This window comes from Lichenostomus cassidix, chromosome 1 (genome assembly GCF_008360975.1).
Source record: "Lichenostomus cassidix isolate B80296 chromosome 1, HeHo_3.0, whole genome shotgun sequence".
In the NCBI taxonomy this organism is placed as follows: domain Eukaryota; kingdom Metazoa; phylum Chordata; class Aves; order Passeriformes; family Meliphagidae; genus Lichenostomus; species Lichenostomus cassidix.
Genome location: NC_139479.1, coordinates 79,644,679 through 79,671,845, shown reverse-complemented (window position 1 = coordinate 79,671,845; position 27,167 = coordinate 79,644,679). Strand labels below are relative to the sequence as shown.

Sequence of the window (27,167 nt, the reverse complement as noted above, 5' to 3'; positions counted from 1 at the left end):
GATTCTGTGAAAGACGGGGTAGCAGGATATCGGAGGGGTCTGGCGGAGGGGAGGTGGGCAGCCTGGAGCGGCCGGTAGAGCTCACCCAGCGATCACCCACGGCCGGCCCGCAGGGGACCCAGCGGGGCCGGGCGGGCCGGCGGGCGGGCCTCACCCCGGGCCGGGCCGGGCGAGGCGGGCAGAGCGGGGCGGGGCGGGCAGAGCGAGGCCATCCGGGCCGGGAGCCCCGGGAGCTGCCAGGGGCACTGCGGGCTGGCAGCCATGCGGACATCGCTCGGCGCCCGCTCGGAGCCGGCCGGCCCCAGGGCAGCCAGCGGCCGCTTCTGGGCTGTCGTCCTGGGAGCAGCGGCGGGGCTCTTCCTCCTCGGGTTCCTCATCGGTACAGTGCACACTAACCCTCCTTCGTATCGGGCGCTCGTCCAGCCGGGGGATGTGGCTCGGAGCCGGGCCGAGGAAGGGCCGGGGTGGGGGGAGAAGCAGGCGGGATTCCAGCGCCCGGGAGTTTGTGCCAGGGGTGCCGAGGGGAGTCCGTGCTCAGCCTCCCTCAGTCAGTCCGTGCTCAGCCTCCCTCAGTCCGTGCTCAGCCTCTCTCAGTCCGTGCTCAGCCTCTCTCAGTCCGTGCTCAGCCTCCCTCAGTCAGTCCGTGCTCAGCCTCTCTCAGTCCGTGCTCAGCTGGCCGACACCACCCTCCCTGCCTCTCTCTGCAGGTGCAGCCACTGACCCTCGCTGGGATTTGCAGCTTCGCAGAAGGGCTTTTGTCTCTTTGCTTTGTTTTTCTATTTACTTTTAATGGAAGTAAATAGAAGTAAAGTAATGCTGTGGGCAAGAGAAGGGGTGCTGGGATTGTGAGGAGGGGACAAAAGACATACCTCTCGACTCTGCTGCCTTGAAACAGCACCAACCGCAGCCGGACAGGCAGGAAGATAGATCTGGGGCTGGGGGGGCACGGACAGAAGGAGAGAAAGAGTCTTTAATTCGGTGTCCCACCAAGCAGGCAGGACTGAGAGCTGCTGCCGCAAGAGATTCCACTTCACTGCCTTCCTTTTGGTCCATATGTGAATATGAATCAGGATCAGCTTAGGGGAGGAAGGAAGACAAAAGGGCCACTTGTACTTTGCAATGGCATTTGGTATGTACTTGGGATTGGTGCCATTGGGAAGCCCCGACTGAATTCCTCTCTCATGTGGAGCCTTTCACTGTGCCAGTGGCCAGTGCCTCACTGGTGCCAGCTTGTTACCCGCTTGAACCCACTGGCTCTCTCATTGACACTGCCCATGTAGCTGCTGCTGCATATGCACTGAACATGTCCAGACTGACTTAAGAACAGATGTCAGGAACACTTCTCTTTCTAGCCAGGTGTTCCTCTCGTCACTTACTCTGGTAGTACTTGCTCAGTAAGGGAAGGATTGCAGATTAAGAGCCAGACAGACCAGAGAGTGAGAAAGGAGTTAAAAGACATCTGTTTCTTACAAACTGTGCCTGTGTTTCTGTGCATTTTTGTAAAGTTGCTGCCTAATTACTAAGGTAGCTATATGACTGACAGCATGATGTTCTGGTGGTCAAGGAAGATAGATAAGTCTCCTTAGCATCTACAGGAAAATAACTGATTAATAAATACAATATAGTATCTTGTATTACTCAATGTCTACCTGGGCAAATAAGTTCTCTTACCATTTGTGGGACTAACACTGCCATCACTTTGCAGCTTGCATTAGGTGAGACGAAAGAGAAATGGTGTTTGTCATGGGAATATTGCTCTGATGCTTTTATTTTTGTATTTTCTTGTGTTGTACAGGCTGGTTTGCAAAACCTACAGAAAAGAGGACATCTCTGAGTACTCATGAGGACATGAGGACAGCATTTATGGCTGAAATGAGAGCAGAAAACATCAAGCAGTTTCTGTAGTAAGCAGTGTGTATACTAATCAGTTCAGACAAGAAAAAAAATCAAGTGGGAACCAGCCCAAGGATCATTGACTCATAGGATGGGTTATGTTGCAAGAGATCTTAAAGCTCCTCTAGTTCCAAGCCCCCTGCCAAGGGCAGGGGCAGCTTCCATTAGACCAGGTTGCTCAGAGCTCTGTCCAGCCTGGCCTTGAACACATGCAGGGATGGAGCATTCACAACTTCTCTGGGCAACGTGCTCCAGTGCCTCACCACCCTCACAGTAAAGAATTTCATCCTAATATCTAATCTAAACCTGACCTCTTTCAGTTTAAAGCCTTGTCCTGTCACTTACTTAACTTCAGTTATCCCTTGTCCTATCACTACATGCCCTTGAAAATTGTCCCTCTCCAGCCTTCTTGTTAGCCCCCTTTATGTATTGGAAGGTGCTTTAAAGTCTTGGAGCTTTCTTCAGGCTGAACAGCCCCAAATCTCTCAGCCTTTCTTTGCAGGAGAGATGCTTCAGCCCTCTGGTCATTTCCATGGCCTTCTCTGGGACTTGTTCCATCAAGTCCTTGTCCTCCTTATGCTGGGCCTCAGAGCTGGGCACAGCACTGCAGGTGGGGTCTCATGAAAGCAGAGTAGAGGGGCAGAATCACCTCTCTCTTGTTGGTCGTGCTTCAAACAATTCAAAACAATGGAACATGATAATATAGATATTTTATAATCTATTACAATTTAATCGATATAATTAATCTCTCAATTTTAATAACCTAGAAGCTTTAACTACAAGTAAGCTGACGCACTTGACTTGTTTGTTTTAGGGATCTTGTAAATGGATCTTTTTTACTCTTAAGAGAGCATAGCCTTTGTTAAAATCTTGTATTTATCCCAGTCAGTAATATACCACAAGTCATAGTTTATTGATAGGAATTTACTTCCTGTGTAAAGTAAGAGCATCAGCTATTGCAGGCATAATGAACAAATTTGGATTTGCCTCATACGCTTAGTCTGATGACATAGAATGGAGTTGTACAAAACTAAATTACTGAAAGACCATTTTAAGTTTATAAGATTGTGGCAATCCCACCAATTTAATTTTAAGTGTATTTTCTGGCAAGTATGGTCTCTTTACTCCATAACAGTCATGTACTGGACTATAACATACACATTCAAAACTAAAGATTTAGGAGTTTTTAGGGTCTTAACCTCTGTTTTGGCTCCTGCAAAGTTAACTGTTGTTAAACAGATCTGTGAAGGGACCTTCCTGCCCTCTGAACTCCTGGTGTCTATGTTAGCAGAAAACATTTTTCTTCATTTACTGTCATGTGGCCAGTCCAGCAGTGAAATACAGCAGATATTTAGTCACTGCTCAGAACTACCAGTATAGGCAGTCAGATTAGAAAAGGAAGTAAAGAAAAACACGATGTTCCATTAAATGGGAATGTAATACAGGAAAATGTTTCATAAGCAAAATTTTAATGAAAATGTGAGCCTTAAACACTTTTAACTACTATAGAAAACAGTCATTGGCACTCACAATAACACATAAGTGTGCTCTTGGTTCAGTATATGTCATCCAGAATATGATGCTGCCACTGTAACAGTGACTTTTAGTACAATATTAGATGCTGGCATGATCAGAGGAACATGATTTTATCCAGCAGCATTTGGCTGCTAAGGACTTTGCCTAGTTTGGAGAAAAGGAGGCTGAAGGGCAATCTCATTGCTCCCTACAGCTTCCTAGGGAGGGAATGTAGCAAGAGGTGCTTATTTTTTCTCCCTGGTATCCAGTGATAGAATGCATAGGAATAGTTCAAAGCTGCACCAGGGAAGGTTCAGACTACACCCAAGGAAACGTTTCTTTACCAAGATGGTGTTCAAACTTGAAGCAGCATCCTAGAGAGGTGGTTGATGTTCCAAGCTTGTCAGTGTTTAAGAGACATTTGGACAATGCCCTTAACAACATGCTTTAACTTGATCAGCCCTGAATTGGTCAGGCAGTGGCACTAGATGATTGTTGTAGATCCCTTACAACCTGTTCCATTCCATTCCATTCTGTGTAGTTCTTTTAAAGTGCTTTTTTGATGGCTTTGTTTTCATTTGAACTCAACTAAGTTTTTCCTAACCTCCCACCCCTTCATAACTGAAAATACAATTTCTTTCATTACACTGTCTGGTGCCACACATGCTTCTTTGGCATGTTAATGTCATGGTCATATGATAGAATGAGGACATCATGATGACAACATTATTCAGCTGAGGGGTTTTTCAGCTGACTTCACCACTGGGCTTTCACAATGGTCGGGGTAATTTTTATTATTTTTTCAGACAATGGGCTGTTTGCTGCACTCTCTTTTGCTGTTTGTTATTCATGTTGCATGACTTTTAAGTCACAAACTGTTGAGTTTTTCTGTTCCTTGTTTATATGGTACTCAAAACTCACTCTTTCCTACTTGCCAACAAGACAGAATAGGAATGAATTTTTCGATAAATCATTATTTGTGCCAAAATGAATTAAAATAGCAGCATCTGAGGAGAATATCCAATTAATTACAAGTAGGGATCAGAGTAATTATGCACATTTCTAAATTGAATACACAAAGATAATTGTACTCAATTTTTTTTATCACTTCACAGTTATAAAGTCTCATTGTGCATAGGAGTACATAGGCCTACTGTTGCTCATAAGACAAGCAGTAAAGAAAGGACAAGACCTCATAGCTGGTGTCATCACACCATTCTTGCTAAACCATGCTGCAGGGAAGATGTAAATACCTATGCTAGATCAGGACAGGCTGAAACCCTTCACCTCAGTTTATGTGTATGACAGGCAAATGCATAGATGCAGAGAAGTCTTGGTCCTTGATTAGCCTGAGTATATCTGATCATCTCTATAAGGTTTATTTCCAGCTAGGCTAAGAGGAGTTCTGATTATGCCCTTCATTGTCTGACCCTGCTTGTTTCTTCCTTTTCTCTAGCAATTTTACACAGCTTCCTCACCTAGCAGGAACAAAGGAAAATATGCATCTGGCACAGCAAGTCCAAGCTGAGTGGAAGAAATTTGGTTTGGATTCGGTTCAGTTGGTTCATTATGATGTCTTGCTCTCTTACCCTGATGACACTAAACCCAACTACATCTCAATAATTGATGAGCATGGGAATGAGGTACAAAAATCATCAGTTTTTCCAACCAGAGAACAAAATCATCTTCATATACCTGGGAAGGCTGTGAGGGAAAACTGTTCACTTAATGGTGTTGGGCCTAATAGAAAGCTCACAGAAATCAGGGATTCCAGTTTGCTTTATATTTTGCATCTTTGTTTCATAATATATGTGCTAGGAATACTTATAGTTATCCTGATTCATACAGCATCCTGACATACGGATTAAAGGACAGGTGTAAGAAAATTACTTTGTGTAATTCAATTGTTTGAAAATTACTCTGTTATGTAGAAAGAGGAAAGAAACTGTGGTCAGCACCATTCTGTGCATTGATTCATTAAACAGTATTGATGACTCTGCTAAATTCAGGTTCTGGAAGATAAGAGTTTAGGTCTCAAGATGTGCTATCACATGGGGAATGAGTTCATTATATACTGGCTGAAGTGCATTTAAAGGCTTCAGGGATGAGCAGAATGCAAGCATTTTTACCACTGTGATCTAACCTGCTCTTACCTGGTTTGCTGAGACCCCTTCAGGAAGCCCTGTGTTCATTTATGCAGGATTCTCTGTAAAGAGGAGAGATGGGATTTGTAAGTTCACGCACTGTGCATGCCTACCGAAAAGGATGCCCAGTGCTTGCTAAAATTTTGGCCATTTCTTATGTAGAATTCTAAACCTAGAGTCCTTTAGATTGCAAATGCTTGTGAAATGTGCTTATGAATAGAAAGTACTTCTTTTCCATATCACCTTGTTTACTTTATTCCTTTTCTCCTTTCCCATTAGGTTTTCAACACATCATTGTCTGAGCCTCCTCCTCCTGGATATGAGGCTGTTAGAGATGTGGTGCCACCCTTTAGTGCCTTTTCAGCCCAAGGAATGCCTGAGGTAACATAGTAGCATGTTACATAGTAAAAGAAATAGAAGTAGAAACAGAAAGAGAAATAGAAGCAGGAAAAGAAGCAGAGACAGAAATAGAAATAACAGAAATAGAAAAGATGGAATACCACAGTGTACTGCAGCATAGCGCAGAATATCAGAGAGCAGTACAGGATAATGTGATATTCCTTAAACTTTAGTTCAAAACCTGACATATCATCAGTAAGAAAGGTGACCTAGCTCCAATGTTCTTGGGATTATTGTGGTGAAACAGTGTTCATATTGACCAATCATTCATATGTTTCATTTTCTTCTCTAGTTTGAGTCAGAACTGGATTTTTTTTTCTTTTCCTTAAAAATATAGTAATAAATCTGTAATATCAACTGCTATAAACTTTCCCAGACAGTTCTGTAACTATGCAGCATTGTTTCCCATCTTGGTGAACGAATAGACAGCCAAATGAACAATTTACACATTAGAACATTTACACAGCCAAATGAACAATCTCAGTTTTTAAAATGCTGCTTACCCAAGGCTCACACTGACAGGTGTAGCTGCACAGTGTTGAGTATGCTTGAAAAGCTTTTGCTGGCATTTCTAGCTGGCGATAAAAGTACTGCTGTGATCTGAATTTAACACAAATCCTTAATGTCTTGTTGTACAGATGGTATCAGCTGATAGGCTTTCTTTGATAAAGCTGACCTGTGTAACAGGAGTTTTCTGTTCCGTGATCATTAGGGGTTTCAACTAATGTTTTGTAAGATTAGAATTTTTTTGTGTTGTTGTCACTATCTTCCCTGTCTATACATAGAATAATTTGTGTTGACAGAGCCCTTTGAGGTCATCTGGTCCAGTCCCTGCTTTAAAGTTTGATCTTGAAACATGCTAATGCTTAAAGTCATGTACTTTGTGAAGTTTGTTAATAAGCTGTTCTAATCCAGAAAACAAAAGGTATACTGTATTCATTTGCCTCAGATACTCAAAGAAAGCTGGAGAACCAGGCAGATAATCTGTACCCTAGGACATAAGAGCTTTGAGTGTTTCAAGAATTGCAGTGGGAATTTTGGAACGTAGTGTAAGGTAAAATTAATGGGTTTTGACCTTTTATCATAATGTATCACCAAAGAAAGACACAATGACGTCACTGCTTTATTTGGTTTGTGGAGAGCTACAGTAAGTGATGAGAGTAAGAAATAGTGCAAAAAAGTTTGAAAAGCTTTAGGTTCCTTCTTTAGGAAATTGTTTTATTTTAATTAAATATAAGAACTTTGTTTCCAGTGAAAATAATACCTAAAGAGAGATTGTCTTTTCAAAATATGATGCTTATTTTCACCTTATTGCATAATGGCTTGAAAAAGCTCCAGGTACTTGGCTAGGGCTGTTAGCAATAGCATTCTCCAGTGAGCTTTTGTCTGCATCTGTACTGCAACATCACAGGAAGGAGCATGTATAAAGCTCCTCAGCTGGAATACTCAGTGGGGCCAAGGCTCTTCTGAGTTCTTGTTGGCCAAGAATTTTATGTTAAAAACCATTCTATTAACTAAGCTGTGGACTGCACTGCATAAAATGCAATTGATATTTACTGTGGTATCTGTGCCCATAAAGCTCCAGCTATCCAAGAGTGACTCAAGTTTAAGCAGACCACAAAGAGAAGTAAATGCTATCTGAGCACTTACTTTAGGTTTCTGATACAGAAGTCATATGCAAACATCCTCTGTTGTGCACAAAGTCTGGCAGCTTGGGATTGCAAGATTCACTAAAAGTCACTTGCCTACCTAATTGCTCTACAATCAAAGAATTCATACTGGAGCCAGTCCCAGAGATCATTATTTGCAGGTTATTACCTTTCTAGATGACATCCTCCTTTTGACCTGCTCTTTGTCATTATCGTTTCAAGTTCTGCCCCTTTCTCTCAGGGTGAGTTGGTGTATGTGAATTATGGCCGCACTGAGGACTTCTTTACGTTAGAACGTGTAATGGGAATTAACTGTACAGGAAAGATTGTTATTGCCAGATATGGGAAGATCTTCAGAGGAAATAAGGTAATCTCTGTACATAAAAATGTTACTGCCCTTCTCAGAGTTACTCCCACTTCAACTGTTCTGCCCTTCAGTTGTTTTCAAGAGACTGAAACACTTCCCTAAACTGTTCTGGAGATTTTAGAGTAACTGAGTTGTCATAAATCTTTGTTCAAAGATGATTCTTTAGTAGAAGGTATGAAATATGTATTTCATATATACGTAATACATTTCTAGGATAAAAGTAAATCAGTTGGAAAATTTTTCATATTTTAATATTCATTTGCATTCTATTAATTGTTCTCAAATATCACTAAGAGAGTGTAATACACTTAATTCTGAAATAGATTGTTCTTTCAACTAGATTGTTGGTTCAGCTGTTCTTTATCATGTCTATATTGGGTTTCTTTATAATGGTTTCTGTACACCAGACAGAGACTATAACTATATGGAGGGTATTTTAAATTCTGTGTTTGGTTATTCAACATCCCTGTCACATATATTTATTTTTAAACTACGGTTTTATGTAGATTTCCATGATCCAAGAGGAAAGGACATAATCCTGTACATACTTCAGGCATACACTCAAGTTATTTTCTCAACAGAGATGTAAAAAGACAGTCTATTTTAAGTGTGTTTGGCTCTTGTACAAAAACTATTTTGACCCTAATTTGAGCAGGACTATAATTTGTATTTTTCAATTACCTAAAGGTGTCAAACACTGAATTCACTGAAATGCCAGTTCTTATTAAATGCTGTTGATTAATCTTGTGTGAAGTTTTTAAATAAATAACGCAGTGGTTTACATGTATATCATTTTCATTAAGGAAAAGTGGTATATAACTCATATTCTGGGTTAGGTAATATTTTCACTGAATTGTTTAACACTCCTAAAGATGCTATCTGAATGAAAAAGACTTAAAATTGAAGAAGGTATTATTGTCTGTGAATCTTTTCTTGAAATGAAACACAAATAGCTTAGCATTAATAATATCTAGAGAGGCAGTTTTCCTGTGATTTGGAAATTTTATGCCCTTGTTGACACAAAGGAATGATACCTTCATTCTTACAGTAATATTTCTAATGACTGTTTATAAACTGAAGAATTTGGTAGGCTGTATAAGATTTGGACTTAGTGAAAGTCTTTCAGCTTTCACTGTAGTGAAACTGTAGTGAAAGTTTTTCAACTTCCTAATGGTGTGCAAAAATAGGATAGAAGATGAAAGCAAGTTCTGTATTTCCTTAAAAAAGAAAAAAAATAAAAGAAAAAAAAAGCCATGCTATTTCTGAGTTAAAATACCCAAATTTAAAGCTGTTGAGGATTAGTTGTCACTCAGTCACCATCCATCACTGTCATATCTAGTAGCAAACCAGATTGGCATGTCAGAATGACATATATTATACAATAATAAAGTCACAAGAACGCTTTTAAAACAGCATGCAGGTCAGTCCTTCTGCTGTAATAAGCCTAAAATATGCGCTCTCTGGAGTTAATCTTGTTCATTGCCAAAGACAGTTTCAAGCTTTCCAGTTATAATCTTCCTGCATAGTCTGTAGCCTGAGATACATTCAGGGATCATTTAAGTAAATAAGGGAAGTACAAGGCTACCTGAAAGATACTGTTGCATTATTTTTCCTGCTCCTGATGTGTACATTTCAATAGTCAGCTGATTGTATTGGTCTGGATGACAGAATGCAATCTCAGGTTATGTAGCAATACTGTGGAGCATGTTTTCCATGTCACTGATGTTGTGTCCTAACGGAAAGTCAAAGCAACAACAACCTTTTTTCTTTCATATGGAACCTGATATGGGCATATATATTTTTCAGGAAATGATGAGACAGTTATGGGCTCTTTACTTATCCCAAGCACTGTAAAAGACCCTGAGGAAAAAGCACTGTAATATATACTTTCTTTTGCCCCTTGAACTCTGGGGTCAAGCTATAAAGGACTGGTTGGGGACAAGAGATGTGCTTTGCAGGTGAAGAATGCTGAATTGGCAGGTGCCAAGGGACTTATTCTGTACTCTGACCCTGCTGACTACTGTGCACCTGGAGTAGATCCTTATCCAAATGGCTGGAACCTTCCAGGTGGAGGAGCTCAGCGTGGAAATGTATTAAACCTGAATGGGGCAGGGGATCCTCTGACTCCAGGTTATCCTGCAAAAGGTGAGTGACTCTAGAGAAGGCATTCTCTGAGGGTCTGGTATCAGGAAAGGGCAGGGAGTGAGAATGTTTTCTCCCTTGTAACAACACACTTTTCTTCTTATTCTTGGTTGCTCAAAAGAGGCAGGTTTGGGTTTCACTGCAGTAGGCCACTTCTGTAAATGGTGCATGAGAGAAAGTGAGAGGAAATTAGGGGGAACCCTAGGATGCTGATTTGTATTCATCATCTTCACCTTAGGCTTCCTCAGCTTCTTGAGCTGTGCCTAAGCTGTTTCATTTAGCAACTAAACTGGATCATTTTGATTGAAATTCATTAAGAACCATTTATGCCAGCATTTGAGCCAGCAAATCTGAGAGAAACAGTCACCTCAAGAAAAGCAGTCCCTAAGTGATGGGCAGTGCTGCCTCTACGCAGCAGAACTTGAGCTGGAAAGGGATATGTTTTCAAAACAGGAGTGTGGCAGAATACATGAGGAAAATTTCTGGTTCCTCATGCTGGAGTCAGTGATCTCACAGATGAATCCCTGTCTCCCTCAATCACAAAGGGTCCCTGTGAATGTTGTATTAAGGAGGAAACTATTCTTTTCCATATATGCTTTTTTGTCCAGTCATGAAGATTTAAATTCTTACTTGTAAAAAACATTATTTGTATTTGAGCTTTGTCAGAACAAAACCTAGATTTTGTCTTGTGCACAAAAGAGCAAAGCAGAATAGTCAGTAGTCCAGTGTATAAGGTTTTATCTGTATCTTTTTATCAACTGGCAAATTTTTTTTTAGTTCCCAGCTGAATGTTCCAAGCATCAGACTGTGGGCTGCCTCTTTGCTCTTGTTCTTTATGTGTAGCTTAGTCTGAACTTCTTTCCCATGAAGAGAAATATGTCAATGTATTTCAACACAAAAAGTGAACAAATTCTAAATTTCCAGCCCACTTTAAATGCCTGACTGCAGACACTATGGGAGAACCTTCATTAATTTCTCTCTGAAAACGTGTTGATAAAGCTCAAAGAATGAAATTATTGGTATGATGTCAGCCCAGCTTCCAGGGAAGTGAAATTATTATTCCTGACTCCAGTGTTAGGACTGTGCTATGAACTGTGCAGCTTCCTTCTGAGACTTGTAAATATGAAGTCTTTTGCTTTCAGAATACATGTACCGATTAGACAAAGCCAGTGGTGTGGGGCTCCCAAAAATTCCAGTTCATCCTATTGGCTATCATGATGCAGAGTCATTACTGCGGTAAGTGCATGGGAAATAGGAGAAATTTTTAGCAGGTTGTTTTTTGGAAGTTATGAGAGTATTTGAAAAGAGATTAAAAAGACATCTGCTTCATCTGTAGCTGTTGAAATATGTTTCTCATTAAGATTTCTGTAGGAGATCAGTGTGGTAAGTGTTGTTACATATCAGGTATATCCAGAATTATATGAAAGGATCATTTGTAGTATATCTTGGTCAGTCAAGTATATTGGCATTATAAAGTACCTCTCAGTGTGAATAAAGGCAAAAATATTTGTGGCTGGCATGATACCTGTCATGTGAAAAAGACCACGTATGAAATAATTTATTTTTTCTGGGAAATATTTGCCATGGATATTTGATGGGACAGTATCTGTTCTGCTCTCTGTGAAAGGAAGGTGTATTCTTTGTCTAATCAGGTGTATTATGTTGTTTAAATATGAAATGATTGCTAGTGAACCAATAAAAGGATGCTGAGGAAACTTGGGATTATGATAGGGGATTGAACAGACATCTACATGTAGGGAAGTGTGCTTGCTAAACTTGCAAGTGGCATGGAGAGAGGCCACCAGCTTGCCAGTGGACAGCATTCAAATTAATAATGATTTTAAAGCCAAATGAGTTCTCTAAAAAAAAAATCTATTATGTGATTGAGTTGATATATATATCATTCCCCTAAAAATGTAGTAAAAATCATCTGTGTCAATTGTAGAGATGCAGAGCAGGAAATGCCAGGGTTGGCAAGCAGTATGATGGATAAGGTTTTAGGGAAGTAAATGAACATAGTCTTGGGTAAGTGTGTAGGAATTTTATGCCTAAATCACGTGAGCAATCATTCTGCTCTGTCTGATGCCTCTATTTGAATATTGAATAAAAAAAAAAAAGACATCTCTTGGTTCCCTATGCAGATTTCCCTTGAAGTGTTGAAGCTATTTTTTTTCATTTGAGGCAGAATTTTACTGTCTGCTGTTTTTGCATACCTGATGTTCATTAACACTTTTCTAATGTTTTTTCTATTTTCTCCCAAAATTTATGGACTAATATGTCTCCAAACTTTCTTTTTTTCAAAACTGTATAGTCATCACTGTCATCAGGATAACTGCTCCTAATGATAAAGGTATAGGTTAAAAAAGCCTCTTTTGTCCACTGCCAACTAGTAGTGATAGAGCAGATTACTGTGTATAAATATGATGTAGCCAGACATTTCTCTTCAGTTTGTATTAAATAATACCAGAACTTGGTTTAATAATTATAAATGAGACTTAAATCCTTTAAAAATACTGGGTCCTTGTTTTCACTTTTGTCTTAGAAGTCATAGCTTAGAGAAGTCATAGCTTCTTGTTATTCTCTAAGTCATGACTTAGAGAAGTCATAGCTTCTTGTTATTCCTGCTATCGTATTTTTATATAAAAAATTTACTGAGGGCCTGAAGATGTGTTGAAGTATTCTGTTGAATAAAGCTTGACTGAAATGTGCATTTATAGTAAAATATGTGCTTTCATTGAAAATAAAATTATTTTGCTTCCTAAGAACCAGAACATCCAGCATACTTCTTAATATTTTTTTTGTATCTCAGAAGTTCATGTCAAAAATAAAAGTCCTTTAGGGGTGTAAGTCTGGGTGATTGTGATTGTGAATTACTGCATTTCCAGTTGTGTTAACGGGAAAAACATGTCACTTTTCACAATGGAACAAGAAAAGGTGACTTGGACTTGATCATATTTCTCCAATTTTCGCCATCTGTGACACACATCAACTGTCTATGCTACCAGATTAAACAGTGTGCAGGGACAGGCACCAAAAGACAGCTGCCTGTGCTGGAGTGGCCCAGGTTGCTCTCTACTAATTCAAATGCAAATGCTGTTCAAGGCAGTAGAATGTTCCAGGGACCATTTACAAGAGGCAGTTTATATGCAAAACCTTTTGAGGCTAGCACTGTTTTCCAGGGTAGCTGTAGGCCATTCCAAGCTGATCTCCATGCCCAGGATTACTGCTCTATGTTAATTCAGTAGTAATCTAAAACTCCAGACTGTTTTCCTGCCAAAGCTTGTAGTATTAGTTGTGTAAAACAAAGACCAGCACTGGTTTGTGTGTGCATGGGACTTAGCAAAGTGTGTTTTCTAGTTCCTTATTTGTGTTTGTTGCTGTTATAAGGTGTCTGTAACTAACAATGATTTTTTTTTTTGTATAATAGTAATATGGGAGGACAGGCACCACCTCATAGTAGCTGGAAAGGAAATTTGAATGTATCTTACAACGTTGGTCCTGGTTTTGCAGGAAACTATTCTACAAGGTTAGTTTTGTTTTCTAAGGAGAGTGTGCTTGGAATCAGAGAAAAAACAGATAGAACAATAGAATTTGACCAAAGATAGTGTACCTGGGTTTATTTACATTATTCCTTTAATTTTTGCTGTTTCCTTGGCTGAAATATGCTCAGTGCAAAGCATTAGTACCGTATGTCTTGGTTGGATGGATATGACTTACTTGCTTTAGTTTACAGCTAGTCTTGAACCTATTTCATTTGACAAGCATTTAGCCTTTGACAAACTATATGTTGAGAGAGATTTTTTTTTTGTTAGTTTGGGTTTCTTGGTTTTTTTTTTTTCTTGTTTTGCCTGAGGTAGAGTTAATTTTCTTCACAGTGGCTGGTATGAGGCTGTTTTGCATTTGCCATGAACACAGGTTAAAAATACAGAGATGTTTTTGGTATTGCTGAGCAGAGCTTACACAGAGTGAAAGCCTTTTCTGCTTTTCATGCTGCCCTGCTGGTGAGGGAGTTGGGGGTGCTTGGGAAGCTGGGAGGAGACACAGCTGGGACAGGTGACCCCAACTGATCAAAGGGGTATTCCAGACCATATGGCGTTACATTCAGTACATAAAGTGGGGGAAAGAAGGAGGAAGGTGAGACTTCTGAAGTGATGGTGTTTGCTTTCCCAAGTCACCATTACATGTGATGGGGGTCTGCTCTTTTGGAGACGGCTGAACAGTTTTGCTCTGCTTGTGTGCATGGCTTTTGCTTTATGTTTAAATTGTCTTTATCTCAACCCATGAGTATTCTACCTTTTACCCTTCTGATTCTCTTGCTTCTGGTGGGGGAGTGAGCGAGCAGCTGAGTGGGGCTTGGGTGCTGGCTGGGGTGAAACCGTGACATGGAGTCAGTTCTGATTTGCACCAAACTGCAGAAAATTAGAACTATTTACCATTTAAACGTTAGATGCTTTTCATTTTTCTTTCACTATTTCAAATTAAAAAAGCTAGCTGCAAGCAAAAGATCTTTGGAGTTCAGATCTCATTATCTGTATAAATCTTCTTGTCATCAGAGATATTACATAGCTGTCAAGGGCTAAATGCTGTTTTCATTTGCGCAAGTGTGAATCCAGAAAAAACTACACAGTAATGTTTTCAGATTTACTTTGGTTTAATAGTAGACAAATTGGGTCCAAATGCTTTCCTTATCATTTCTATTGTACACTTCCAAAAGGTGTCAAGGTATTTGATTATCTAATCTGGTGGATTTTGTATTTTCTTCCCAATACACTAGAATGGTGAAAATGCACATTCATAGCAACAACGAAGTAAGAAGGATTTACAATGTGATTGGTACCATCAGAGGCACAGTGGAACCAGGTAAAATCATTTGCCTTCAGCATAATTTGAGTGAGCAGTGACCTCTTCATGCACTTCATGGTTACAAGGGGGACATGAGGAATAGTTTTTTCTGAAATACTGCGCTGCATGATCATTGGTTTTGAAATGTTTATTGCACTGGCTTTCATATCGTTCAGGGTATGTCAGTACTTTCACTGTAAATTATGATTTTCAAGGGGGAGTCATAACCAAGATGGAAATATTTGTCTTCAGGCAAACTTTGCAATTGAAAGAACATTCTTAAGTGGGTATTCTTCCCAACTAAACATGGGAATGGATTTTGCATTCCATCTGAAGACACTCTATCCACCACTATTGACTTTCTGTCTGTCTTACAGTCTCTTGTAACCAGTGTGATTTTACACTCCAAAAAACCAGAGATACAGACATCCCTAGAATGATGATAACATCATGTATGTTCTAGCTGCCTAAAACACAGCTGTTAGCCGTAGTATAGTAGCACAGAGGCCTAGTCTGAATTTTATCTTAATAGTCATATCTCTGTCATGATTTGGACAGCCCTTTTTGTCATTAATTATCTATATCCAGAAAAATACTGCATTCAGCATACCTAAATGTTCTGAATTTGTGTGCTGTACAGATCTAATTAGTGGATCAGCTTCACCATGAAACACACTATTGTGAAGTATGAAAAGTTATTCTATCTTTAGAGGAAACCTTCAGTATATTTAATAATAGAAGTAATAATATGGAGTTTGAGGTTTTCGGTCTTGTGGGATCCAGTTACTCTGTTTGACAAATTCTTCAGCACTAATTGAAAATACAGAAAAATGTCTTTGGAAATTTAAAATGTTTTTTGCCTTTCTGTTGTTTATATTGTAACATATTAATCTCTGTTGCCTGATACATATTTGGAATATTGGAAATTACTTCAAGTTAACATTTCTTAGGAAAATGTTAGTTTTCCTAAGTAAAAAAAAAAGTTTTCTTAAGTAAACCTCCAAAATTAAATTCTCTAGACAGATATGTCATCCTGGGAGGCCACCGTGACTCATGGGTATTTGGTGGCATTGATCCTCAGAGTGGAGCAGCTGTGGTTCATGAGATTGTGAGGAGCTTTGGAAAACTGAAACAGAAAGGTAATGTAATGAAAGAATAAAGCACATCAAAGTAACTGCTCTCAGCAGTGCCATTTGATTTGTGTGGAATTTAAACATATGCTTAAAATTAAAAATGTGTATCTCAGTGTTGTCTTGAATAAGCACACTGCTCTGCACCTTAGTATATGTGAGGTACTTTTGCTCCAGAGAAAGTGCACCTAGAGGGAAACAAAATGTAAAATGGGGGATGGTGAAATAAAGATGACATTTAGGTACAATTGACTACTGTGTATTTGAGGATGGTCAGACTGGATATGTCAGTGGTGTTATAAAACTGACACAGTGGTGGACTGATAAAGGCTTCATCAGGGCAGCACTGAGAGCCTCCTCAGCACTTGACTGTGGCTTGGAGGCATACTCAAAAATAAGTGAAGGATGTCAGTGTAACGCAGAGAATGAGCTGTGCAAACGTAGTAGGAGGTAATGGTTAAAAATACCTCATGCCTAGTTGCATTAGAATAGGAACAAATGTCAGCTGCACCAAGTTTCTGTTCCTGTTAGAGCAAATGCTCTGTCTCCCTATCTGATATCCCATGGAGACAAGCTCTGACACAAATACTATGCTAGAGAAGTGTTCTTTGCCTGCCTATTACACGTGAAACCTATTGACATTTAGTTTTATTTCTGTTTCCTCCCAATAACTGAATATCAGGAACAGCTGTCTCCGGCATGAAAATGGGAAAAAAATTAAAAGTTAAAAAAGAGAGGGAATAAAAAATGAAAAGGTTCCAGTAGCTTCACAGTAAACTTTGGTCTGAGATACAGTAGGTGGGCAATACAGCTTGTTCCATTTGGCCTGGGTTTAAGTTGAAAGCAGAACTTCAAGTGAAAGATTTTTCTTTTGAAACTGATCTGTCAAAGTTACAGGGAATTCCTTTGGTCTTGAAATCTGGCATTTGAATGACAGGTCAAAGAAGTTTTGTAATAGGTATGAAAACATGCCACTTTTCTGTCAGTAGACACTGGTATACAATCTATAGTTACCTGAACAGAGCAAGAATTCTTGGAATTCTTCCCTTCAAGAATTTGTGCACAGTGCATTATTTTGCTTTGCTTAAAGTTTTAGACTGTAGAAAAGTTTCTTGCAGTTAAAGGTGAGAAATGAAAAGGAATATATTATTTGCACAATATTGAAGTAGAGGTGAGATGGCTAAAATAAAAAAATTATTCTTAGATTAGGTTACTGAAGTTGGTGTTAAAGTTTCTTTTAAATATATATATATATATCTTTCCCCACAGATCATGGTAAAAGATGAGCCCCCCAAAAATGCCATATGTTTTCACATTAGTCATCATATAACAAGCAGTTTATTTTTGTAATACAATTTCCATGGTCTTTCATTGCAGGATGGAGACCAAGGAGAACAGTGATATTTGCGAGCTGGGATGCAGAGGAATTTGGCTTGTTAGGATCAACAGAGTGGGCTGAGGTAAACCAGTAGTGTTCAAAAAGAAATTTGCATGGTGGCTGCTCTTCGAAGAATCTGCACTAGAAAGCAGCATTTCTTCCTCCCCCTCTTCTCCTTACATAAACATTCTCTCTCTTGAGTTTCCTTTTGAACCACCAAGAATCCTCCTTGCAGTATATGATGTCTTTCTCTGAAACAGCTGTTTCTTTTGTGAATGGGAAAATAGTTCTGAGGGAAAAAAAGTTTATCAACATTTTCTTCCTTTTTTCTTTTTCATAGGAAAATGCTAAAATATTGCAAGCACGGGGAGTGGCTTATATCAATGCAGATTCTTCTGTTGAAGGTATGTGATTTTAACTTGTGTTTTACAGGAGTAGTAATGGTATGACTCAGAGGGGTTTTGGTTTGGAGATTCAGGAGACCTTCAATATCGTAATTTTGTTGCATTAATTCACAAATGGATATAGGGAGAAACTGTGACCTGGAATTATAAAGTATCCTTCAGTTATTCGTGTTGTTTCAGGGAAAATGTCCTTTACAGTAGCTACACAATTGGGGAAGTCATGGAAGAGACAAGAAATGTGTCCCTGAGTTCTATGGCAACTCTAATTTAGAGTTGGCTTCTCCTCTTATAATGTGCATAATAATCATGGAAGCATAAGAAAAACTGTTAAGAGTTACTTCAAAAGCTGGGCTGTAATTCAGCCTAAACAATAGAAATGCTCTGAGAAGATCATAGGAAGACTCTTGTCAGCTTGCTCCTCATAAAGATTGTAGCTCCCTAGTCTCTTTCTTATTAATAAATAATAGCATGAAGTTTCAGCTGAGGGAACTTCCTTCTTCAAATAAAGAATTTTTCATGTTTTCCAGGAAACTACACACTGCGAGTGGATTGCACACCACTGATGTATAGTCTGGTGTACAGTCTAACTAAAAAGGTAATATCACTTGAAATCTTTGGCCAGTATGTTCAGTGCTCACTTACTTGATGGGGGTCTGTAAAATATGGTGTCAGAGCTTTCTTTTCTGATTGCAGTACCCCTTTTAGGTCAATAGCTAAGGAACTGGAGCTTTTTCCCAGGAAGAGCAAGGGGATTCCAAGCTTATACCTTTAAATTATTAGCTGTTCAGGATTAGGTGATTTTTCCACTCCACCTGTGAAAACATTATTTCTAACAACAAAAGAATGGTGGAATGCAGTGAACCAGAGGACTGAAACAAGGACAAACCTGGCTGCCTCGATCAACTACTAAAATGCCCATGGTAGTGAGAGATGCTGACTCCCTTTATGCAGGGGAAGAAATTAGGCTGGTTTTCGTGTTGTTTTTGTATGGTGTGACAGGTTTGGTCAATGTGCTCAGCTTCAGTGTAGCCTGTTAGTTATTCATTGTCTCTGACCATGATGCTCTCACACATACTTGTGTGGCATAGGAAATTAAGAAGTAGGGACCTTTCTCAGGAAATAGCCCTACCATCTTAGATGCAAGATGTTCCTTGTTTTAGGAGTGTGTCTTAGAGGCTGGCATTTTATTTCTGGCTTTTTTTTTTTCTGTTCAACTGTATTAAACAATGAACATTTAATTAGTTTTTGTGTATGTTTTAGATGCAAATGTAGATACATTTTCAACTAATGCATATATTCTGTGAATCTACTTTATCTGCCTTCCTCTGCTTTATGTATTCAGTTATCTATCTTTTCTAGGGTTGATAACTTATTGTCTCTTGGAAGCTGGCATTAGACTAGTGCAAAAGTAAATGAAAAGTAGTAAATCAGTATAATGATTTTTTGGCAATTAAAAGAGAGTAAATAAAATGTAGCTCTGTTAAAAAGTAGGTATGCCGATAAAGAGATTTCTGTCCTGAGCTGCAGAAGAGTTGATCACCTGCAGTTCCCATGGTAACCTGTGCTAAGTGAAGGTGTTCAGAACTGTCAGGAAATCAGGTCAGCAGGGTCTCAGTTTGGACACCAAGAGCCATCATTAAAATGTTGACCTAAATACCAGTAAAAATGCTTGTGTAACCCTCCCTTGAGCTGGAAGCAAAGGCTGATGAATGCATGTAACCACAACTTGTTGGTAGCTGATGTCTGAGGAAAATGCTGATAAGGAAGCATGTCCTATGTGATCCCATCTAAAGTTAATCTGTGGTAAAAAGTCTTCAGGCTGATAATTCTGTTCTATGAACATTTTCCTTCATGCACAAAGCCCCAAATAAATTAGTTTTAATTTGATTCCTGTTGTGGAATAATTCTTAGATAGAAGGTAGATATATTAATAATAGAATAGATATTAATCATAGATAATCTTTAATAAATTCAAAATAATAAAACCTCAGCAGTCCACCAATATAAAGGAAAGATGAAGAAACATCCACAGTGTTTAAGCTACTCAGTTACCTGCAAATTAGTCAGTGATAGAAATGAGTTTTACAATGATTGTGACTTGCATACCCCTCTAGCAGCTATGATGCCATAAACACCAGGTACTGTGCACTTTGCTCTTCTAAGGTTGCTTCTGCATCCATAAACATATTTTTTGTGAACTGAAACAAGGTAGAAGCAGTTTTGAATTAAACTAAGACAAAATTGATATTTCCAACCAAAGTAAAGCAAAATGTTTTGGTTTTCTGAGGGATTTCTCTCTCAAAAATTTAAATTAAATGGCGGAAAATCTCATAAAGAAATATCAGAATGTAAATATTGACTTGAAACGTTTTGCTTTCGTTGTGTTTTCTTCCATCTAATGTTACTTATTTTTTAGCAAATAAACTATTCTTCTGGAAAATGCTATGCATTTGAAATGTTAAAATGGGAATGCAGAAAGGTTGAGGGACTTAAAATGGTGACTTACTCACTGCCCTAGGCCATAGGCTTAGTGTGATGATAGGTTGTTGGTTTGTTGCTTGGTAACATTTAAAATTGTACCCTTTGACTTTTTCTAGATACCAAGTCCTGATGAGGGGTTTGAAGGAAAATCTCTTTATGAGAGCTGGTATGAAAAAAATCCATCAAGTGAATATAAAGAGGTCCCCAGGTCAGTGACAAAAGAAAACAAATTATATACCAAACATTATTAAAATTTGTAGAGTGTGGGTTTTAAAGAAATACCCATATGAAAAGCTGAGTGCTGAAAAGAAATGGTGTGATTCTCAGTTGGTATAAATTTCAGAGCTGTAATGATTGCAGCTGATACACTATTGTACAACAGTTTTGTGGACCTGCCTTTGTAGATGAACAAGAGGCTTTATATATGAAAATTGTTAATTTCGTTTATAGAGATTTAGACAAATAAGGGTAGTAGGCAGAAGCCACTGGCAGGTATGCAAGATGTTAACTCAAGAGCTTTGCTTTGCCCTTTTTTCCAGTCTCCTGGAACGTCTCTGACTTTGGGTGGCTGGGGAGCACACCAGGCAGGATTTTAAAACATTGTCCTTCAAATTTACCAGGGGGTTTCTGTAGAATCTCAGAAACTACAAATTTTATTCCGTGAAGCCATGGTGGTACTGCTGTGATTTCTCCGAGTTGAGAGCTTGGGATAGTGGAAGTTCAGCAGGAGGAAGGTCATTGGTTATTGTCAAGAATAAAAGACAGTGAGTTAAATGTTCCTCTTGAGAACTGGGTATCTCTTACCCTGAGAAGGGACAGTTTGCTCCTCCGAGAATGCAGTTGGTGAGGTGTAGGTAGTGTACAGGTCAGAGGCAATTCGTGGTGTATTGACAAAAAAGAGCACACTAGGAAAAGACTGTAGTGTGTAGTGACTGACTGCTGAATAAATAACTGCTGTGGTACTTGGAAGAAAACTAAAATTATACCTTAAGTATTGTCACTCAAGGCACTTTTCCTCTTTCTTGTTGAAAGAATAAATAAACTGGGTTCTGGCAATGACTTTGAAGCCTTTTTTCAACGTCTTGGCATCGCTTCAGGCAGAGCACGTTACAGTAAAAATTGGGTAAGTCTGTATCTTTGTAGTTTGGTCTCCCCTGTAACTGCCTGAATAACATCACCTGTAAAGGAGCCATTCAGACTTCCAGCTTTTTAGGAGAGTTCAGTTCAGTGTGTCAGAGTGGTGGCTAATTAGTAGAACTCTGTGTGCTGCCTCAACACAAATATGTAATAAATAAGAATGATCAACTTGGTGTCAGTCAGACAGAAGGACTTTTGCTCATCCATTTTCCAGTGGATGTGCTTGAAGTTACCTATGGTTGATGAAGGCTTCTGAGGGGCTTATGGTGACTTTTGAATTGTTTGTAACACTTTACAAGGCTTTGAATTGAAAACAGTTTGTTTTATATTGAAAGTATGGGTTAGGCTCCATGAAAAGAGATTAACTGAGAAATGTTCAAGGAGCAAACTATTCAATGTTCCTTCACTTCTTCTGAAAAGGAAGGAATATCTAAAGACACAAACAAATGATGGTTGAATCCAAGCAAAGAAAGGAAGTACAATCTCACTTGGATTTAGCCAACTGAAAGTTACGTGTTTGTGCTTAGCTACCTTCTTTGGGCTCTGTAGATGGTCAGTGGAGAGAGATATCTCTAAATGACCGTTCATCTTATCATAGGTTAATGTCTAGGAGAGCCACCACTGACAAGTTCTTCTCCTTTGACTGTCTATAGTGGCTACATAGGATTAGTGTGGCCTGAACACTTAAACTTTACCATGCCTTGAATCCCACAGCAAAGGTTTTCAAGCCACACTGAAGTATCCATAGCTGAATAATGGTTTTGGTTTGGTTTCATTTGTTTCAGAATGTGGAAAAATATAGCAGCTATCCAGTTTACCACAGTGTCTATGAAACCTATGAAATTGTGGAACAGTTTTATGATCCCACTTTCAAGAATCATCTGACAGTAGCTCAGGTACGGGGAGGGCTGGTGTTTGAATTGGCCGACTCTATTGTGCTTCCTTTTGACTGTAGAGATTATGCATCAGCTGTGAGCAACTATGCTCACATCATCTATAATTTGTCAAGGAATCATGAAGAGGAGCTGGCAACATACAGTGTATCTTTTGGTATGTACCATCTTTCATCACACTCCTCTGTTAATGCTAACAGTGCCTTATATTAATGGATGTCTTAGTCATGACCTGGTATTTACCTTGTGCTGTATGAACAGTAAATAAAAGAAGAGAAACACCCTCCATTAATTTGAAATGGGAATATTTTGTCACTGGCATGGCTGTATAGGGACTATGCCACTACCAAATAGTGCTAACACTTATGGTTGCATGTGCTTTGACCTGTATATGATTCACCAGTGTTGACAACAATATATCATTGTCATGCTTCCTTAAAAAAAAAAGTCACACCGCTTTGCAGTTTATAGTGCTGAATAACTCTGTGCCTGAGAAACTTTTTTTTAAATTAGCAACATTATAGAGTTTAGGATTTGGTTGCCAATCACCAATATCAGGTACATGTGAATGCATGTACACACACACAAACACACGTTCTCAGTCTTTCTCAAAACTCTGTGTGGAGGGATGTAACAATAGAATACAGGTTGTTGGGATTTGTAAAATCTCAGGCCTACCTGAGCAGTCTGGTTCTGGTTCCATGATCTGGTTTTTGGTATTTCTGTACGTTCTTCAAGTAGTAAATAGTAAACAATCTTCACAAAAACACTTTTTTATATTGTTTCTAAGACAGCTTTTTACACACAAGTATATATTTTTAAATGTAGCAATATGGTGTCATCTTTTTGTTCAGTGAAACTTTTAACAGTTCATGAACATGATCACAGTGTGGAAGATAAAGCTTTAATTGAAGAATTTGATTTGATAAATGATATCTTCAGAATTTGAAGTTAAGTACTTTCTTCCTGCTCCCTCCAGATGCTCTGTTTTCAGCTGTGAAGAATTTTACAGAAATTGCTGCTAGTTTTCATGAGAGACTGCAACAAATAGATACAAATAAGTAAGTTTAACTCTTTTTTCTTCCAGTCAAATACTCCATGTAGTCTTCTGAGCTCAAGAGGGCTTACTCCTTATGTGGTGCCATTTAATGGGGGAAAAAAAAAAGGAGAAGCTGTAGTTGTGGCAAGCTTTTTGATGAGCTTTCAAGAAATTCTATGCACCACCTATGCCAAAAGGCCTAGTTTGCACTTGACTTAATTCTTAATTTATTCTTTGTAGGCCATGCCCAGAATGACAAGCCAAACTTCCTTTTGTGTATACATATATGTATGTTCCATTTCTTGGGAAGAATCTAATTTAACCATATGCTTAGCCTTATGGAACACTAACTGAGAATAAAAGCAATCTTTTTAATGGCAGCAACTTTCAGATAAAGGAGTTAACGGTAATTTCTTATGTAAAAGATGACATTTATGACATATGACATGTATGTGACATTTTCAAAATGGCTTTATTGATGGATGGCCTAAATCTATGCTTTAATTCAACCAGTTTCAGATTCTGTTTACACCACTATAAACTTGAAACAATTTCCTTAATCATAGTAGAGTTACTCCACGTTTACTGTGATATAAATTTTACCATTTTTTATTGGTGAAAGCCTTTGAAGGTCCACAAGTTACTTTGGATGTAAATCACCAAGCATACATATACTCTACATAACCTTCTTCACAGTTCTTCTATTTGTTAAGCATCAATAGTATGTGCAGGGCTACTCAGAGCACACAGACATAGTTGCTCTCTGCTCTAGGGAATTTAAAATCTACCATCAGAAAAACACAAGTCTTGTATCACTCAAAAGATGATTGTAACATCACAGGGTTCCTCTTTCTCAGATGTTGTGATTTTACATAAAAACAAATTCAATTTTATTGAAGGAATTTGTGGCTGGCTGGCTGGCTGACTGGCTTTGCAGAAAAGAGGGTCCTTAGAAAACTGTTGTACAAAAGAAGAGAATGATCTGCCTAAGCATCCTCATGAAAAGGAAATAAAGGAATAAGATGCAACATGAGAGAAGGAACACTGTCTTTTTTGATACTGTCACTTGGCCTTTAAAAACAGCTTTAAGGGACTTTCCAGTTATGAACCACACTCTGTCTCAGCCCAGATCAGCGTAATTCTGTTGTGCAGGTTAGCTGATATGGGCTATCTTTTGTGAACTATGCTTAAAAGTTCAACATCACACATCTACTGTCATTCATAAATCCAGATGTGTATGCTGGGATAGGAGTAGGTCAAACACAGTGTGGATAACATATTTAACATACTCTTTTTTTTATTTTTTTAGCCTGCTTGCTGTCAGATCACTAAATGATCGGCTCATGTTTCTAGAAAGGGCTTTCATCGACCCTCTTGGATTACCTGGCAGGCCATTCTATAGGTGAGAAAGGCTTATTTTTCACTTTCCTCATGAAGTACACTATGAGAATTCCTTTAAGATTTACAAGTCTCTAAATGGTGGAGTTATAATGATTTTATTCAACACAGTAAAAGTAGATGAGACAGGAGGAATAAGATTGAAAAGGGGAAACAAGATTGGGGAAAACTTCAGTGTGATACACTATACAGAATGAGGAAGATTCTTCTTGGAAGTGTATTCAGATAATTTCTCTTGCTTTCATTTGATTTTAAACAGATTAAAAAGTTTAGCATTGGAATAATTTTAAGTAATTTTAGTTGTGGGAACTTTAGGAGGTTGTTCTTACTATTTGAAAGTGAAATAGTGTATAATTGAAGTACCTACAATTTGATCAATTTAAAGAGCACAGTCATGCTAGCAAATGCAATGTGGAGGGCAGTACTGAAACAGCAGGGAAGGGAAGGCATGAACTCTCATCCAGTTCAAGAAGTAAATCATATTTGAGAGGCAGTCAATCATGTCTAGCTTTTTTGTCCTTCTACCAGTCTGCATAATTCAGAACAGTAATCTTCCAACTAAAAACTAACTGCGGAAAGAGGAATTAAAATCTAGAATCACTGTACCTCTCCCAGCTCATGAATAAAAATCTGTGAGGAAAGTCTCTTGTTAAAACAGTCTTTCCTACCTCAAAGCATACCTCTATATGTTGTAGACTGTGTATATCTCTGAGAAAAGAAACTGGGTTTTTTTAAATCTTTTCATCACTTCTAAGTTGAGGGAAAGGAAAATTTTTTAGTCAGTTATCTCAAGTAGCTATAAAGCTCTAGAATTCAAATGGCATAATGTAGCTTATGGTTTTCTCTTGCTTCATAGACTATCGCTGCTATTGTTGCAATAATCTTATTTATTTACATCTTCAGTGTCAAGAGTTTAACAGCTAGCATAGAAACAGACTAGTTTTATCCATAAAATAGTATGTTTTATTTTCCTAATGCAGAATATTATTATTTTTTCCCTCAACTCCTCTACAGACACATTATCTTTGCTCCAAGCAGCCACAACAAATATGCAGGAGAATCCTTCCCAGGAATCTATGATGCCATGTTTGATATTGAAAGCAAAGCTGATCAACATGAAGCCTGGGAAGAAGTGAAGAGGCAAATTTCCATTGCAGCCTTCACTGTGCAGGCAGCAGCAGAAACACTGAAGGAAGTAGCATAAATATGAACAATATAGTCATCAATGAAGACTTAATGTGACAGTTTGCAGAAGCCTTGAAAATGGAGCATTTGAAAACACTAGGAGGATTATGACAAAGAACTCAAAATCAAAAAAATCTTGATCTTTGCAAGTAATATACCCAAGTGGAATGCATTTAGTAATGTTAACAAGGTAATGTACTCCATTTTGAGAGCTCAGGATTTAGTTGTCTTCTGAAGTGAGAGTGAAAATGTTTCAGGTTTTCTCTCAGCTTTGTATTTTAAGAATTGCTAACCACTGGATTTTCAGATTTTTGAATTTTTCTAGCTTGGTTATTATTGCAATCTTCAGGAAAACAGAATTCATTTCATGTTTCTATCAGTTACTAATTTTGCTGTTGCCTTTTGTTATTTACCCTGGGATTGCATAATTATACTTGAAGACAGACCTTTCAGCCCTCCTTTTACACAAAGATTCATGTATGAAGATGGGAAAACTGTCACATACCATGTGCGGGATGTATAATAATTGTAGCAAGTTTTGGGCAGCCAGCCCAGAATACTCATCCATGACATTCTTTTCTTCACATGCTGAACCTTGCAGCTGTTTGCAAATAAATTTGAGCAAGAACCTTCTAGTCACTGGAATAAAAACAAGGCAATACATAGACATCTCACAAACTGTCTTTCAAGATAAAGACCCTGCTGTTATTCTTTTAATCAAAATCTACCCTTGCTATGCCTTGTCCACATAAAGGTGTTTTTAATATGAAGACAATTAGAAGCAAAGAAAATTCATCATGTCTTTAATTTGAAAGGATATCAAAGTATTACCATTTTGTAGAGTCTGTATTTCTGATTCTGATGTGCTGATTACACTTATGATGGACGATGGGACAACCAAGATCAGACAGAGAAGACTCAGAAAATCAGATCCCTTCATCTGACATTCTACCCCTGGAGAATTACTAACCTATTGCACAGAAACCTCTTGCTAATATTTTCTGTGATTTGATGTGCCATTTCAGCTGAAGTCTCTACCATGTCTTAAATTACTGTCCCATGATCTGGTGCTTTTCAGTAGCATGGCAGATTATTTTCTTTTCCATGAGGCTTCATTTATTCATAAATATTTCTACACTTTGCATTAAAACTTTTAGACAAGATACTATAA

The 27,167-nt window shown here is 38.5% G+C and overlaps 1 protein-coding gene across 1 annotated transcript; it reads left to right on the top strand.

The window, feature by feature from the left end:
- The first annotated feature begins 194 nt into the window (after positions 1-194).
- Positions 195-27,167, top strand: LOC146445001 (putative N-acetylated-alpha-linked acidic dipeptidase). Its single transcript, XM_085065287.1, has 19 exons — positions 195-379; positions 1,796-1,904; positions 4,865-5,051; positions 5,832-5,933; positions 7,842-7,967; positions 9,926-10,112; positions 11,252-11,345; positions 13,537-13,635; positions 14,884-14,969; positions 15,971-16,090; positions 17,459-17,541; positions 17,800-17,863; positions 18,391-18,458; positions 20,461-20,552; positions 21,377-21,467; positions 22,267-22,531; positions 23,354-23,435; positions 24,723-24,815; positions 25,826-27,167. Exons 1-19 carry the CDS (start codon positions 262-264, stop codon positions 26,013-26,015), a joined length of 2,256 nt encoding a protein of 751 aa, XP_084921413.1. The 5' UTR covers positions 195-261; the 3' UTR covers positions 26,016-27,167.